This window comes from Anopheles arabiensis, chromosome 2 (genome assembly GCF_016920715.1).
Source record: "Anopheles arabiensis isolate DONGOLA chromosome 2, AaraD3, whole genome shotgun sequence".
Taxonomy (NCBI): domain Eukaryota; kingdom Metazoa; phylum Arthropoda; class Insecta; order Diptera; family Culicidae; genus Anopheles; species Anopheles arabiensis.
The window spans coordinates 94808463-94822226 of NC_053517.1; the positions used below are offsets into that span (position 1 = coordinate 94808463).

A 13764-nucleotide genomic window follows, 5' to 3' on the forward strand; every position below is an offset into this window, starting at 1 on the left:
ACAACAACAACAAAAAACCGTATCATCAACCCCTTCCCGATGCTGACCTCTGAACTGAACCGGCTGCAACTACTGCTCCTCCTTGGGACACGATCACGATGTGTAGCACTCAGAATCGCGCGCGCTCTCGGGCGTACTGTCGCGGTTTAGTGCGTATATGAAGCGCCCAGCGCGAGCACACGATCAGCATTCCGTTCTCGGACGTTGCCGGCGACAGTTTAGTGTACAGTGTGAGAGGCGCGTTTCGGTCGTTCGTTTAAGCGAGCGCGCGAGTAAGCATTGCTGGGCTTTACCGGGACGCAAAGTGGTTTCCTATCCTGTGGGGCAGTGCGTTGGGATGCACTGTGGCTAGTCAAAGAGCTGGTGAATATCTGATAAAGTGATTTACATATTACAACTTCAACGTTCGGCTGCACGTACCGCATCGATCGATCGTTTAGTGCTTCAATCGTTTATTAATGCCCTTTTTGAATAAGAGAACTGTAGTCTGCTCTGTTCCGAACTCTGCGCACAAAAAGCCTAAGAACGATCACGTAAAGCGATCGTAAATATAAAATATAGTAAATTAATTTGTGTTAATTTTAGACAGTGTTTTTCAACCATTGAAGATCTCATCTTATTCTGAAAATTTCTTCCTATATTAACAGTTATTGTGACCTTCAATAAGGGTTAAAGTGAACATTTTAAGTGTTTTTTTTTTTGTCTTCTATTCTAAAAGAGTTGGTAAGTGATCTAAGAAACAGACCAGCAAATAAGTGTGCCTGTGTGTGAAACATTCAACCAAGACGCAATGACAATGTCTTAAGTGCAACTTTTGTGTGATTAATTGATTTACTTCATTGAGCCCGGGAAACTCAAATGCTCACCTCCCCCATTGAACCCATCCATTCATCAACATTTAAAGCTTCAATCATTCTCGTCCTGCCATATCTAGAACAAACAATCTTTGGCACCAATCGCACCCTTTACTCGCACAGTTCAGCAACAGCATCAAGCCGTGCTCAAGGTTTCTCGTCGCATCCTCTCTTACCCTTGCCCGCCTAATCCGTCTGTGCAAATTACCTTTTAAAAGCACATAACCACCAATTCATTATCACGAATCTCAAGATATTAACGAAACGTGAAAAAAGAGTGATGCTAAAGTAACACCATAAATCAAACCGGAACACAGCAGTGACAGTGGTATGTTGCGGTGTGATCCCCACAACGCCGTTCTACATTGTTCACATTGGTACATAATTCTTGCCACGCCGGTACTCTTCTAATGTGTAGAGGCTGCTCTTGAAATGCCATCAAAGCGCTTCGCCACTTCAAACAGTTCAATTACTCGCAAAAGCGAATCTGACGCAACCAGCTTGCTCGGGACATACGCGGATAAACCGGGGCAGCATTGGCGAACGGCAAATCCTTGTTCCCCCCCTTTGCCAGAGCGAAAGATTATCTCTTGCCGGCGGGCGGTAATTTGGATTTCATCATCTTTTCAGCAATTCCAGCGTGGAATCTTAGAATCTCAAGATCTGCCAGCCGCCGTGCCCCGTGACAGGTGTTTGTTTGAGTACTTCATCAATTGCAAACAAAATGCTCAAACGGGCAAGCGTGTGCTGGGATGACGTCGTTTGTGTCTTAGAAATGATTTGCCAAAATGTACGATTCTTCAAGGAGTTTTGGAGTGCTAAAAAAAGAAGCCAAATCCTCTTCTATTTACAAATCCTGCGCCACACTTAAGCTACCTGAGAGTGTCTGCTAAGCCCAACCTGTCCACCAAGATAAAAACAAGTCCCCCATTCCTAATGGATCTTTTAAACTGTGTCGTTTGGATGTGCGGCAACTTCCGCGTTTTGTGCTGCGCTCGCGTACCTCATCGCTAGGAGCTGATAGTAAACGCGTCGCTGCAAGTTCAAGGGCTCGCACGGTAATGTCCGGCTGTCTGTGGGCACAGTAGCATCAAGCCAACCTGTCAAACGCGGCTAGTCAAATGACATGTTTTCGGGGCTGGGGACGGGCGTAGCAGGGTAACAATTGACATTGCGTCCGATCCGGTCAATGCTCGTAAAATGAGCGCCGCTGTGTTTTCCCACGAACCACACACACACACACACTTGACCCCACGGACAGGTTTCGGGCGAAGGAGGGTTGGAATAGGTCTAGTTTGGAGCAACCAGCTTACACACCAAAGCGAGATTGTCCACTTGCTTTGCATTTCGTACTGTAAGTGACGTTTAATGATCGGTCCGATTCGGTGTCCGATCGCGCACTTCGTCTAGGCACCGGTCGATGCCTCAAACGAGAACGAAAGCTCAACGCGGAGTTGCTTACCGTGCTGAGAGCAGCAATTAACGCTGCCCTCCGATGGGCTAGGGCCGGCCGGGCTACCGATTAATGATACACTGGTGCGGTGGATTTGATTAATGATAAAGGTTCGTATCGGCATCTGTGTTGGTGTATTGGTGCTTGGTGCCAGTTGCGCAAACCAAATATTACGCCATCACACGGGTTATCATGAGTGAGAAAAGGTCACCGATACGTAATGGGATCTAACAACAAGCGTCAGGTTGCCAGGGAGCGATGTGCGAAAATCCTATGAATAGCGCTAGAATAAGGTATGTATGGATGCCTTAGCACAATCAGATGCTGTGCGTCATGGATCAATCAGAAGCTTAAATGTACTCAGACTAAAGCCGATTTGGTCTCATTTTATGGAAAAAATTTTGGTTGTTCTAGCTCTTGAAAAACATGTTAAATTACAGCAGAAAACAAACTGGCAATAATTGTTAAACAAATGCAGTAAACAGCATACTTATTTTGCTACTCATTTCTTATCATTGCTCCACTCATGTTTACCTCACGACTAATGCATTTTAACCCATTAGTGCGCAGGTATACAAAAACTTGAATCTAATGGCATAACATTTTATAGACCGACTATACATGCACTAGGACGGAAGATAAACGTATTATTTGAATCAGACAAAAAATTTAAATAAGGAAACAGAAGTATATTGTTTGTCACAACTCTATTAAAGCTTGATGTCCTATTTTTTTTAAGAACAAGAATTAAGAATTTGGTTTCTAATAATTAAAAATCAAAATAGCAGTCAGAATGTTCTATTGGGCTTAAACAATCGCAGTATTTATCGTCCAAATGATCATTAACCTAACTCCTCTTTAACATACTCTAGTAGTTCACACTATTCCCAAGATATTGACAGATTGAACAACATCACACACACAACACATAATGAATTCCAGTCTAAAGTCACAAGCAAATATGAAAACTCTATAGAAGTTGCTGTAAAGATTCAAGGAACAGGATCAGTTGACTAGCAAGCGATCAGCTCATGTGTTGTAGGAGTCTTGTTGTTACAGACTGATTTTGTAATATTTAATTTTATTTAAAATATGATAAAGCCCAATAAGACCAAAAGAGTAAATATTGTGTTATTAATTTTAGTGTTTTTTATGTCATTACAAGAGCATTTTAAATTATTTTCTTTATGCTGTTCTACCGGCTAGAGCCGTCAGTCTTAAATTTTTTTCATATTTTTTGACAAATCAATTCAACAAGTTAAGCCCGAAGGTACAACTCCCGCGTAAACAAAAGTAATCATGCTAACATTTCAATTTATTGGCAAATACACAAACATTTAAAGCACAATCACCTGTATTGTTCGTACTCTCATTCTACGCAGTGTCGTTCACCATTCACATGCATCACACACGACCACGCCGCATCATACACCGTTTCCCTTGGCAACGGAATATTTCACACGTGCTCGTTAATTTGTTTGGTAAACTATCTCGCATCCAAAACCATTTCCTCATCCATACCGGAAAGAATATTGCTCGGTAATATACCGTTTCCTCATAGTGGCGGCACAGCACGAAACACGATTACTCAATTGAACGTGCACAGTTGTAAAAAGAGAAAAAGACAAAAAAGATTGTAATTTTGGCAAACAGAACAAACAAATAATCTAAAACTGTTATACCGATGGCGCTTTGCGTACGTCACGCTTATTACTTTCACCTTGACCGTACTGCGGCAATAATTTCAGTGTGTTTGGCTGTTTTTTTGTATGTAATTAATTTACAAAACCGCTCTGCAACGAATCAATCATCGGTTTTGTTCGGCAGACAACCCCATGGGGCGATAAGTGCAGTCATGTTCGCCGCGTTGCCATTTTACACTCCGTTCGCCGAAACCGGAAGCGCGTAGCATCTTCACACTTGCACCTTCGGTCACAAGTTACACATTTGAATAGCGGTTGGAATTAACTGATTCAGCAATGGACTGCTATGATTGGTCACTGTCAAGGTTGTGAGCGTCTATAAAAAAAAACCCCGGGCGCCACAACAAACCGGCCCCAGCTGTGGAGAGCTAGATACGTTTGATGGTTCGCTCTGTGTCTTTTATTTGGTTTTGTGTTTTTATTACTGTTACATAAACTTCTAACACAGCGAAGAAGCAGAAGACATAAACTTCTAAAACAAAGCTGGAGATGGAGATGGTTCCCCATTCTCACCTTGGTGGCAGGTTAAGGAAGTGTCCACGCCACCTGCCAACACGTTGGTCCGCGCCAACGATCGGTCCGGATCGATAGGCGAAATTATTTCACAGCCTTGAACGCGGTACAAACGACCAGCAATACCTTCACGTGTGAGTGTAATGTCGTAAAGTGTCCGTCCGTCCGATGTTATCTCAACACTCCTCGGAAGCACCGCAGTTTACCGGTGTAACGGAGTTTCCGGACGCACGCGAATGAGCAATAATTGTTGCTCCTTCGGCGTGTCGTTGGAATCTACACAGGCCAGGCCGGTTCAAGAGCAACCGGGTGCATCATCACGGTGCAGGGGAAGATGTGCATCCGTATGCTTGCATGATAGGGATGCGTTGTACAGTATTATCCCACGAGGTAGCTGTACTGTGCAATAATTCATGTACCGATAATTATGTGTTCTTCTCGACACAACCATTTGGCGTGGACTGGCGGACTCACGGTCAAGGTCGGTGTACGAGCCGGCTGCCGGGGATTATCGAACCTAGCAATTACGCTCCACATCAATCACATGTGAAAGAGGTTTGCTAGCCCATGGGAATTATGCAATGTTTGTTTAAATCTTAAAAATCCTTTTTATCTATTTTTGAATTTTTGTGTAGTGTGAGGGGTTTTCCTAAAGGTTTTTGGATATTTCTTGAAGTTTTTTGAATTTGTCTAACAATGTATTGACTATTTTATGAAATTTGGCAACAAATATGTCAACAAACTCAGGAATATTGCTCACATATACTTAGAAAACTTTCAAACTTATATTAAGTTCGGTTTTCTACTTTAAGTTCAGAAACTTTCGAGGAATCCTGGGAAAATATCTGTATTTGTAGCGTACTTGTTGGACTATTGAAAGATAACAAAACATGTTTGTACAATTTTGAGGAGAGAGACGTCTATAGCTTAAAACATACCAAGATTTCTAGCAGTTGAAAGTACTGGGTAAACGTAAATCAGACTTGCCTAATCCATTCCAATGAACGAACGAATCACACAAGAAGGAACCACAAAATCTGCCTCCCGATTCAGAATTAACGCAGAACACCAAATTGGGACAAAAGTCTCTCCAATACACAAGAATGGAGCAAGAACCCAAGCTGGAGGTGTTTTAATAATACGCAAGGAATCCATCAGAATTGACGTCAATTTTTGGAGTGGTCACGTCATTTGAATCCCATCCGTTCTATACGCAAGCACTCCAGCATCAGCCATTCCTTGATGTATGTTTGATTTATAAAAGAATTCAAACAATAAATGATAGTTCGACCATAAAACTCTTCAGCAAAGATCTACATGATGTTGATTGGTAGAGGCTAAGGGTATCAGATCACTTCAAATCAGAATGTAGAATACCTTTTGGTGCTATCCTATTCGATTGTGAGGAATCCAAGCTATTTCTTCAGCTTTAGAGCAATAAAACGAGCCCTTTACGCCCAGCCAAAGAAACAAAGAAAACCCTTACGCTGGAAGTGTATAAATCAAATTTATTCATTAAATTGCCGTTTACACCGAGCACAGAATACCCTCGAAAACTGGACCTTTAAAGAAATCCCTAACCAGGTTCACTCATTTTATGCAAAACAGCCGCTCACACCACACCTTACTGATTGACGTACAGACGAATTCCCAAACGAGTGATTCCCGTTTTTCCTCGAAAGCATCACCGGTGTACACCGAGCCCACTACCTCCCCGAAAGTCCCACAATCAAAACCCCATTCAAACCTGGCCGCGGTGGCGCTTAGTCGGGATTATCAACACCGAAGCGAACCACGAAGAAGGCGAACCAAGCTTCCACCTTCATTGACTAATTCCTAGTCCGTCCGTCCGGTAGAGTTGGCATGACGTCCGCCACGTTCTGTTTGTGTGTTTTATGCATGCAAAGGCAAGTTTTGCATCTACTGCGGCCTGGTCTGGTGGCGGCACGTTCAGCATCATCAGTGCCGCATGATTTATGACGCTGGATGCACACGATAGCGTAGAACGTCCTAGCCCGCTCGGCCGGGATGTTCGCTTAACATTCACCAAACAACGTCGGTACGGTAAAACGGCTGTATTTAGTTAGCAGACCAGTGTGTGTGGAGTCGTTTCCGGTGGCGTTCGGTTTGTGTGCGGATTTTCAGGAGTGTCTATTGTGGCTGGATAGCTCTACCAACACAGGGGCGAGTAGATTTATGTAACTTCCTTCCCAGATGTACAAACAAAGACACAAAAGGGTCCCCTTCTCACCCCAGCAGAGATGCAGTAGAAATGCCAAATAGTGAAAATGCGTGCCTCAATCACTCACCGAATAGGCAGGTAGTGGTGACAGGTTGGAAGGGCAAGGATCATGACGTCAATGGGGTAATATGTTACTCCACACCGGCTAGTAAACAATGCAACTAGCCTTGCCGTATCGGCTTGCATGTGTGGTGCATCGTCGGCGTCGTCATCATCATCGTTGCACACGTACACCTTGACGGTCCGGTTTTAACTCGATATGGGGTATGATCAGAGAATGTAGTTCAAAGTCAGTGGATTGATAAGCTCCGGGAATATGCCTAGACAAGTGGAATTTTCCTACAAGATTCTTCATTTTTCTTCTTAAATTTTGAGAAAATAAAAAAATATATAAAAACTAAATGATTCCTTATAATCTTTAACCCTATTTACATGGAATCTCAAGGCACAACACACCCTTTACAGGTCCCTCTGTCACCGGGCTGCACATTGCCGCCGCAGTATACAATTAGTTGTTTAGACCCTGATCTTACCATATCCATGGAATAACATACCATGAGCAGTAAATAACGTTAGAAGCGGTGGCAAACACACTCAGTCCCCGCCACTGCTGCCAAGAAGTGGCATCACACCGTTCGTGACGTGTTTTACCCGCCAAGAACGGGGGTTAGGTTTGGTATTCTTGTGCTCTCCCACAAAGCACAAAGCACTGTTTGTCATTTGTAGTCATTTTATTTCCTTCAGTAGCAGTGATATGTACACATATCATTGTTGGTAAGTGGTGTAAATAGACAGGCCAGACAAAAGTAGCTCACACCCATAATAGTGAACACATCCATTACACTCGAAACCGTGCGCCGCCGCGTGTGATAAGTGATCAAATATTTGTCTTGTGATTATCCTCAGTGACAGTAGCGTACTGTATATCGGGGGGAGGAAAACACGATCGAAGGGAGAGGAACAAAAGAAGCGTTAACAAGAAACACACCCTTAATGAGTGGCGTATCGTAATCAATTTATCATAAAGTATCACGTACGAACGCGCGTGCGCGCACGCTTGTGCTACAGCTGAACAACTTATTCCAACGCGTCTTAATTCAATGCTGCAATGGTGAAATGATCATCCCCGCCTATACGATTGTGCCAGCGGCCAAGGCTTCACAAGGTGGTGTCGATTAGTGTACGGTGGTGCATAAAGGTGAATGATGATAGCAGCGTTCCCTTGGTTCCCTTGGGGCGAATGAACTGATCGTCTGATCGGTCGGATGGTACCGCGAGGATGCGGAATCTCGTGATACGGAAGCATTTCTTCTAGGCAAGATGCATTCAGCGAAAATGTTAATCCTTTATAGGGATTGAGAATTTTTTTTTTTTTGCTGTCTCCAATGCTACTGATGATGCTTGCCCTTTGTAGGTTAAACGACACCAGGGTACGATGACCGATGATACTTCTCGATAAGGTTGAGGGTGTCAGGTACTGACTGTGTCAGGTCATGTTTGTCATGAAGACACAACTTATCTAGCCTTGTGGCTTTCAAAACAAGAATGATCTAAATTAAATTGAAATAAAGTACATATAACGTTGTGAAAAAGGTAATAAAGCGTAATAAAATAGAACAAAACACAAAAAAGCAAGTGAACAATAACAATGCAACAATGATCAATGCTAGCGATTAGGCTTTCTTTAAGCGATAATACACTCAACACCCAAAGAGGGAAGAAAACAAAAAGGTACACATTACAAGCAGTAAAAGGCAAGAGGCGCATTAATAATAATATGGTCATAAAATGCAATAAAATAAACGTTGTGGACTAGCAGCACGTTCGTCCTTGGCTGGAGAGAGAGAGAGATACAACAGTTATTCCGAGAATCCAGTCCGTTTGCTGCGAACCTTTGGCTAGTCGAGTTGACCTGCGAGAGTTGCTTTCTCGAAGTCTCTTCTGGCGTAGTAAGCGCCAACTTCTCGTTCTTCTGCACGCAATGGAATGCACTTAAACACATTTATCAAACCGTTTCGAGCCGTAGCTAGCACAGTCAGGAAGAAGTGTACACTTCGGGGGATTCTCTACGCGGTTCCAGTTCCGCTTCTGGAAGAAATTGTAACCCCCCACACGCTGGTCCGAAGTTCAATATGCTTGATGGGGTCATGCAGGTATGTAGTGTGTGCTTGTCGCATCGTGCATGAAATCACGATCTTCCCGTGCTTGGCTTCGTGGCATTGAACTCCACAGCCCCGATAACCTCCGTCCAAGATGGTCCGTATCCAATTGCTCCGAGGCACATGCTTCGCCCATGGGAAAGCTTCCTTTTTTTGGTTCAAAAACAAAAGCTGTTGCTACGTGCAAATAGAAGTTTATGCAAATAGCATCAAACCGTTCGATCGATTAGAATAGATAAGGCACACCCGGTCGCGCCCACTAGCAAACGTCGCCCGGTGCTGGTTACTGGACTGTTTGCGCACTATTCCGAATTTACCATTCCGGCGGAGTAGATTGTTTGACCAGCGGCATGAGAGGAATTAATTTCATGATCGCTAGGCTGCAAAACGGTGCTCGCCGGTAATTGCTGGTCGCTGGGTTTTGGGGGAGGGGGAAGCCGATGTCTCATGCCACCACTTGTCATCATATGGGGAAGTTCCAGCGCGGCATCAGCTTCTGTGGCTGTGATGCCCCGTGGGCTTGGCCGGTGTAGCGGTACGCAAGTCGTATCACTGGCGTATGTCACGAACAGTCACCAGCGTGCGGAAACGTACGCCCAACTATGACACGGGGCAGCGTCAACGGAATATTCAAAGGCTACTCAAGGTAACAGGCTGGTTTTAGACACGGTCCGTTGATGTTCACAGAGATGTGATCGTGTTGGAGTTGCGATGAGAAGGAACGGGTTTGACACCTCGTCGTTATGAATCGTCGTTATGAAGAATTTTTAAATTTAATGGGCAAAAAAGAGCTAGATATGTGGCTGGATAATGTGGTTGTAGTAACGAAAATGGCTTAATAATGCCACATGAAATTTTCGATTTAATATAGAGCATATTGTTGCTTGTTGCTATATTTGACACCAAGAATATCAGTGACTATCGGAAATTTCGGTTAATGCGTTAATCCATTAATCCGTGAAGAACATGTTTGTATTGCCCCTTCTTCAGATTTCCACCTTAGCCAGGAATTCTTCATTTCTGATCGCATAATCACACAACCAAACATTGTCAGTCAAGCCTGTACCACTAAAGGGCTTGGCTTTCAGTGACTTATTGAGTATACATAGTAGAACATTCAGTCTTACATATGAGCGTACGGTCCATTCGAGACTTGAAACCAAGGCGGGCATGTTGTTAAGTCATGCGCGTTGACGTTTGCAACACGATACTGGCCTTTGATATTGGGTTCAGTTAATCCAATTAGTTGCATATCATATTCTATCTCAAAGCAAGTTCAAAGGATATGTCAGTAGTCGCGATTTGCTTCGAAAGATAGTAACATCATTGTCATCTTACTCATTAGACCACAGAAAATTTGCTCCCCCAGTGAATCAAACTTCGAATATTCGAAGTTCCAGTTGAATTTGATTTCATATTCAACCCGCAACATTTTGCTTCAATCTGATTGTTTTGATTGGCGAAATTTAAATCATTTTCGGATGTAAATCGATTTCTCTTCTTCAGATTATCCCTCAATGAGAGCCCATCTTGGGAGCCCATATGCAGACAGCCAAGTCAAGTTAACCACCGAGAGAGTTTAGGGAGCATTTAGATTGGAACCTAACCACATCCAGCCTTTTCAGAAGTTGATGGGTCTATCATTAATTCTTCTTATTATAATTTGTCGATCTGCTACAATCGTAGTCTGCCTCAGCCACCGACTCAGAAGGAGCCTAATGAGACTTGGCTTTCTGTATCTTATTGAAAGACGTATAGCAGCATAATTAGTCCTTTATATGCGGGGAGGCTCGGTCTGTGTGAGACTTCACAGGAATGTTGTTAAGTCGTGTGACTAGACGAGTTTTGCACAGGACCGGCACCAGTCAACGTTCTACTAATACCCACAGCCCACGTTTTGCTAATCTCTGTGCATACAAGTACAGGTTATCTGATCCGTTTTACTTCCCGAAATTCCACACATACAAACGGGTATTGACAAATCCAATCCCGAGATATATTTTTAGCCACCACGTTTAATCTCACCGACCACATTTGCTGGCATTTGAAACACAAAGAGCGTTTGTTTGTTCTTGGCTAAGCAAACCGCCCTAAAAGCACGTCCACAAGTACACCCGAATTGACAAACCAACTTTACGATCTCTTGGAACGTGTTCTAAACGCCTGCTCTCTAGAGAGAATAAAAAAATCCTTCCCTGCGCTATATTTTTACCGCAAGATGTTTCTACGTTAATTCAACAGATGATTCGTCCTCTTTCCTCCTCTACCCCAATGTTCTGACCGATATTCATGTTCCGTTTACCGCTCGGCAGCAGTGCAAGCATTTCAAGGTTAAAAATCAGGTTGTCCGAAGTTTCGCTTTCGTGCGTCGTTGCTGCTGCAGGGCAAATGCGTGGAGCTTGTAGCCGAAGAACGGCATTTGTAGCTCGCGGCTTATTATGATAATTTATGCGCGATCAAAATTTACAGTTCATCGTAGACAGATCGCTCGCGACCGCGGGTCTCTTTGATTGACAGCGCGAGGTGGCGCTCCACAGCTACCGGAAAGCGATTTCGACGGTATATTAAACCATTTTAACGATTTTAATGCGACTTGAAGAGGCACGAATTATTGTTAATGAATTGGAGATCACACCACGCTTAGCAGTTAGCACACAGCTTAGATGGTTTCGCTTACTTCTTCTCACTTACCTTTCACTTTAATCCCGCTGGATAGAGCACTGCAACGAAATAGTCGAAAATACCTACGCACACACAGACACAAACTGCCCCGCACACACACGCACGCACGCAACTGCACGGCCATGGCATCGGTATACCCAAGGACACTCGGTGGGTTCACGCTTTTGCTGCTGGCACTCGCCGCCACCATTACGCCCGGGGGTGGACAGGCACTGATCACACCGCTGGATTCGCCACTGCTCGCCACCAAGTACCGGGGCTTTCGCGAGGTCATGTTCAACTTCATCGGTCAAACCGGCAACAACAAGAACAAGTTCCTGATCAATCTGAAAAAGGGAGTAAGTGTAACGCGCCAGTAACAGCTCAATTTGTAACACTCATGCTTACCCACAAATGAATTATTGTATCATCCTTATCCAGAAAGTTCAAAAACAGTTCGGTCCCGAGGAACCGTTCTTCTGCAACACGACTGGCATGCGCAGTGAGACGGTACCGACCTCCGTGGACAGATTGCGGCCAGGCGATATCGATATCATCGGTGCGATTGGGGATTCGCTGACGGCAGGAAATGGTGCAATGGCGACCAACATACTTGAGGTGTTGATCGAAAACAAGGGCCTTTCGTGGAGCATCGGTGGGCAGGGCACGTGGCGACAGTTTCTAACGCTGCCGAACATACTGAAGGAGTACAACCCGAAGCTGTACGGCTATCCGACCAAGGATGGTCTGTCGACGCGCAAGGCTTCACTGTAAGATAGAAAACTAGGTACTAACAACATGGCAAAGTGTTTAACACGCATTATTGCAACTTCCACTTTAGGTTTAACGCGGCAGAAGGTGGCGCCATGTCCCAGGACATTCCCTATCAGGCCCGCAATCTCGTCAAGCGGATGCTGTCCGACCGAAAGGTAGACATCAACAACCACTGGAAGATGATCACGCTCATGATCGGTGGCAATGACTTCTGTGCCGAGATCTGTTACATGGCCACGCCCGAAAAGATACTGCAGTATCACGAGAAGAACATCGTCAGTGCGTTACGAACCTTCCGTGATTATCTACCGCGCACCTTCGTCAATCTGGCGGCGAGTCCAAGTGAGTACGATGCCGGGATAGCTCTCACGTGATCTCCAGTATGATCATCTCCATTTTCTTTCCCTTCTTTTGCAGAGGTGGACATCTTGGCACGCTTCAAGAACAAACCACAGGAGTGCGTCTCGATGCACGTAATCGAGTGTCCGTGTCTGCTGGCCACACGGTTCCGCAAGCAGCGCGAACGGTTCGTCAAGCTGATCGAGGACTGGAACATGCTGCAGATGGACATTGCCGCCCGGGAGGAGTTTCACCGCAAGCCCGACTTTGCCGTCGTTTATCAGCCGTTCACGATGAACCTTACCTTTCCGGAGACGGCCAGCGGCGATACGGACTTTACGTACATGTCGCTCGATTGCTTCCACCTCAGCCAGAAGGGCTATGCGCTCGCTTCGAACGCACTGTGGAACAATATGCTCGAACCGGTGGGGGGTAAATCGATGAACTGGGAGCGCGAGTTTACGCTGTTTAGGTGTCCGAGCGCGGAAATGCCATTCCTGCGAACGCCCGGAAACAGCTAAGGCACTCTGAGCACAAAAAGGGGGGCCAAAAAGCTGACGCACTTCATCAAAAATGTGATATTATTTCTACTTACACACCGGTGGGGTTTGGAAGGAATCCGAATTCCCCACACTCATCAATCATCATGTGCAATTTTACGTTTTTAAGACACGCTAACGGGCTTAAGAGTTAAGAATCACTTGTCACCCACCAATCATTGTGTTCACCTTGGGCAGGACACTACGCAACCGCAACACTGCCGTCGAAGCTTACGCAATGCCTTCATCTCACTCATGCAATGCACACTGCTCTGGAAGGATTTCATTACAGTTTTACATACATATTTTACGCAACTTTATCAGTGGTGGTTTGTTTTTGCTTTTGCATGGTATTACATTAGTGCATCCGAAAACATGATTGCATCTCCTTCAGCTGTTGATTGTAGAGTTCAGTGTATCCTGCAAAGACAAGGAAATCATTATAAATGAGAAAACAGTCAGACAACAGTCCGTTTATGCCAACAACAGACACGCAAAACTTACACTTTTTGAAGCAAAAGCTCTCA

The 13764-nt window shown here is 44.6% G+C and overlaps 1 protein-coding gene across 6 annotated transcripts; it reads left to right on the top strand.

Annotated features, from left to right (window-relative positions):
• The first annotated feature begins 146 nt into the window (after positions 1-146).
• Positions 147-13557, top strand: LOC120893507 (phospholipase B1, membrane-associated-like). 6 transcript variants are annotated; one of them, XM_040295449.1, is made up of 6 exons: positions 147-272; positions 648-723; positions 11641-11944; positions 12027-12355; positions 12427-12701; positions 12777-13557. In XM_040295449.1, the coding sequence occupies exons 3-6, from the start codon at positions 11729-11731 to the stop codon at positions 13217-13219; spliced, it is 1263 nt and encodes a 420-aa protein (XP_040151383.1). In that variant the 5' UTR covers positions 147-272; positions 648-723; positions 11641-11728; the 3' UTR covers positions 13220-13557. The 6 variants fall into 6 exon arrangements, with proteins under 6 accessions (XP_040151383.1, XP_040151382.1, XP_040151384.1 ...); XM_040295448.1 differs by having other exon boundaries at positions 162-363; XM_040295450.1 differs by lacking the exon at positions 648-723 and having other exon boundaries at positions 162-363.
• Positions 13558-13764: the final 207 nt, after the last annotated feature.